Source organism: Amphiprion ocellaris, chromosome 5 (genome assembly GCF_022539595.1).
Source record: "Amphiprion ocellaris isolate individual 3 ecotype Okinawa chromosome 5, ASM2253959v1, whole genome shotgun sequence".
Lineage (NCBI taxonomy): Eukaryota > Metazoa > Chordata > Actinopteri > Pomacentridae > Amphiprion > Amphiprion ocellaris.
Genome location: NC_072770.1, coordinates 3,936,572 through 3,940,594, shown reverse-complemented (window position 1 = coordinate 3,940,594; position 4,023 = coordinate 3,936,572). Strand labels below are relative to the sequence as shown.

Sequence of the window (4,023 nt, the reverse complement as noted above, 5' to 3'; positions counted from 1 at the left end):
AATGAGAGAAATACACCACAACCATCAAGTAACATGTACCTCCAGCTAGCCAACTTGGGAGCTGCAAACAAAAAAGCTCCTTAACAACAAACTGCTCTATCTGTGGCTTCATTTCCCACAGCACAAAAGAAGAACTTCTACCTACAACCCCTTGTGACACATGCCATTTACTACAGTCCCTTGACTCAACTAAGATCTTGCAGGTTCCACTGCATCTGGTATGGCCGTGCTGTCATAAGAAATGACTGCTGTAAGGGTGATGACATTACAAAATTGGGCTGCTGCAGATTTCGTATTGGCATCTCTAGCAGGAACATGCGGCATCACTGGAGGCAATTGTTGCACTTTCATTCCTGATCACACTGCCACCATACAGGAATTGAATGATCACTCGCTGCACGAAAAGCCAGATTATCGACCCTGTGAATCACTGAAAACCTACAAGTTCCCCACAGTTATTGGTTGTTCTCAGGCTATGAACTACTAGTTGGCGGGTGAGGAGAAATACCTTGAATGAATCATGTTTGTGGAGTTGGGGGGTGGGTGTGTGGGGCAAGGGGGGAGTGAGACTTCACACCTGGGGCATGGCAGAGGTGTGAAAAATAATTAGCATCTAGCCTGCCTGTCTCGCATGAGTCAGGACACCGATTGGATGAAACAAGACATGAAAACAGAAAAAACTGTGTCATGATTGGTTGAAAGATCTGTTGCTACTGGTCAAACCCTAACCCTAACCCATATAGTGTATAATTACCTGCATACTTGTTATTGTTATCCAATGGGCTATCCTACAATCAATGACATTAATTTATTGGAAGGGAAAAAATATGACATGTTGAGACATGTTGAAAAACAAGAGCTTTATTGAACAGAGTTCCAGAAATCCGAAATCAAAATTAAAATAAACTGTCTTTAAAAACAAAAAATTTACAAAAAATTTTGACCAAGTTCATCTCTCACTCCAGGCTGGTCTCAAGCATCAGCTCTGGCTTAAAATGTTTTTCTGGCTGCTGCCGTGTTGTACTTCAGTGGCTTCAGTCTATCAGACGGCTGTCCATTGTGAAAACACCTGTGATGTAGAGCTGTGTACTTTACATCAGCCTCCAGCCTGTAGGGCTGCACACAGGTTGGCAAGCTCCTGGCTGTGGAAGGATGGAGGCCGTACTATCCATCCACGCACCCCGTCAACGCTGCCGTCCTCCTCATCTGACATCATGTCAGCTGTGATGCTCTTCCAGAAGTCCTCTTCATCTGGAGCAAGGACTGTCTTCCTGGCATCCAGCAGCTGTGAACACAATCAGTACAGGAAATCAATACATTTAATAATTTAACAGAAAAATAATGTCATAGTGACCAGCAATACTATTCTAACCACATTTTGTATAAAACACACAATGTAATGAATCAAACTAATATCTCTTACCCTCTTTCTTCTCTGGTGACTCGGGGCAGAAGACTTCATGGCCTCCGCCTGATCCGCCATGTTGGGTTGACTGTAGCGGTAGTTCCTCCGTAGAGTTTCAAAATGCTTTTTACAATCAGCTGGAAAACAGTTAAATGAAGCCGTTATTAGCTTTATTATTATTATTATTATTTCCTGCTATTTTCAGCTATTGTTAGCTTTTGTTTCTGTTGATGAAATCGAAAAATTTAGAACAATTTTAAACAGGATACTTACATAGAAGGACGTCTGTCTCCACATCCTCCACATCTGGACTTCAGCCAAAGTTTTAACTAAATATGTCCTGACTGTCTCATTGTGAGGCGAGTCCAGTCTGTGAAAATAAATCAGAACATTCATTTACTACTCACAGCAGAATAACTGCAGAGTTAACTGTAAAGTCATTTAAAACAGTTTTAAATTAGCAGACACAATTTGAATGGATGCATGAATGGTTTACAATCTACAGTACAACAATTTAATTGTGTGCATTCAGCTGACAAAGAATTATTATACATGCTTACAGTAAACATTTTTTCTCACAAAAAAGAAACGAAAAAGAAAAAAGAATAAACAGTCTCACCCTTGTTCCTAAAACTACTACAAGGCAAAAATAAAGTCACGTTTGTTAAGAAAGATGGAGGACAACATGCTATCACTGCTTAACGTTACCAATTCAGAGCATTGTGCTAAAACTCACTAAAAATATCCTACAAATGGAATATATTCTTACCGCAATTTTAGGACTGTGCTCTCCTCTTTTCTGCTGAATTTCCTCGCCGCTGGAGAAAGTGTTTAATTTGGCTTCCATGGCGGCTATCCTCTCCTCCAGCTTCTGCTCCAGCTTCTCCAGCTTCTCCTCCAGCTTCTGCTCCAGCTTCTCGTCCAGCTTCTCCTCCAGCTTCTCCTCCAGCTTCTGCTCCAGCTTCTCCTCCGGCTTCTCCTCCGGCTTCTGCTCCGGCTTCTGCTCCGGCTTCTCCTCCAGCTTCTGCTCCAGCTTCTCCTCCAGCTTCTCCTACAGCTTCTGCTCCAGCTTCTCCTCCAGCTTCTGCTCCGGCTTCTCCTCCGGCTTCTCCTCCGGCTTCTGCTCCGGCTTCTGCTCCGGCTTCTCCTCCAGCTTCTGCTCCAGCTTCTCCTCCAGCTTCTCCTACAGCTTCTGCTCCAGCTTCTGCTCCAGCTTCTGCTCCAGCCTTTAATTTCCTCAAAAACCGACGGTGCGTCTTTTAACCCGGTGCGCCTTATGTGTGCACTGAGTTCCACCTAACCCGCTCCGCTTGATTGACTGTCGGACCATTTCCCACCGACATAGGGACGTAATACGTACACTACATACGCTGGCAGTGATAAACCAATTACAGAACCTTACACAAAGGTACGTACAGTACCTATGCTTATCTCCGCCACGCCTCCGGTAGGTAGGTATACTGTACTACCGGTATGCTGCAAAACAACACTTGTTTGGCTAAGGACCCCCGAAAATGGCATCAGCAAAGAGACATGCTTACGAGGCCCAATTCAAACTACAGGCTATCAGTTACGCGGTTGTAAATGGGAACAGAGCAGCCACGAGAGAATTCAAAATCAATCAATCTATGGTTCGGAAGTGGAGGAAGCAGGAGAATGAATTGCGCCAAGTTAAGAAGACAAAACAGAGTTTCTGCGACTCCATGCGCACCCATATCACCGCTACTGTGAAAAACCAAGTGAAGCAAATGAATTCGGAGCTTGCCATCATTCCGGAAGGAAAATATCACAATTTCTTTTTCAGTCATATCAATTCTGTGTGACTTTTTTCTATGTAAAGCAGAATTAGAATAGTGGTCCAAACCAGTTGTTGAGTTGCCAATTAATGAAACTGGAAATTGGTTGGTCATGCAGTTTGATTAAGATGTAATATGATTAAGACCTTTTATGGTTGAGCACAACTTTTGTAATAAATTGAGTGTCAACTTCTTCTTTTTCAGAAAGTTATTCCTGTTCGGCAGTATTAAACACAAACATGGCAGACTCAATCCATAGTGAACGATAATAGCTCCAAATGGTGAACGCTGGATTGTTTAATACCCAGTGTTGGCAACCAAATACTCCAGTTACAAGATTCTTCAGTTGTGCAAAGTGCAGTAGATATTGACATATTGCACTTATTTAAAATGCAGCAGTTTATAAGAACAATACAGAACATCCAGGTGTATCCTGAGACATCTTCCTGAAAGGTAACAAACTGCAGGTGTCAGTTCCTGCTCAATGCAAACTACTATTTAAAAGATTTGCTGTGCTGTAGGACATGGCTAAAGGCGCTCCTAACAAATGAACAAACGAACAGACATTAACAAACCCTTTAAAACACAGGAATAATCACCTGCTTCCTCTCCCTCTTCTCTCATCTCCCAACCCCTTGTCTCAGTTTCCTCCCTCTCTTGTAGTCTATTAATTCAGAATGCAGATTTTCTCTTGATTTTGACAATTTCACTGTAGACAAAATATTTCACGTCTGTCCATCGCTGTGCTCTTAGGACGGAAGACTCTTTGTCAATACACATCAGGCAGTCCTGCTTTGCTGGAACTTTCTTCAGTGCGATGAA

General features: G+C 42.7%; 1 protein-coding gene across 1 annotated transcript; it reads right to left on the bottom strand.

Annotated features, from left to right (window-relative positions):
* Positions 1-839: 839 nt before the first annotated feature.
* LOC111582697 (uncharacterized protein C14orf93 homolog) lies at positions 840-2,315 on the bottom strand. The gene is made up of 4 exons (XM_023291522.3): positions 2,175-2,315; positions 1,679-1,775; positions 1,424-1,542; positions 840-1,285 (listed from the first exon to the last, which is right to left on the bottom strand). The coding sequence occupies exons 3-4, from the start codon at positions 1,481-1,483 to the stop codon at positions 1,097-1,099; spliced, it is 249 nt and encodes an 82-aa protein (XP_023147290.1). The 5' UTR covers positions 1,484-1,542; positions 1,679-1,775; positions 2,175-2,315; the 3' UTR covers positions 840-1,096.
* Positions 2,316-4,023: the final 1,708 nt, after the last annotated feature.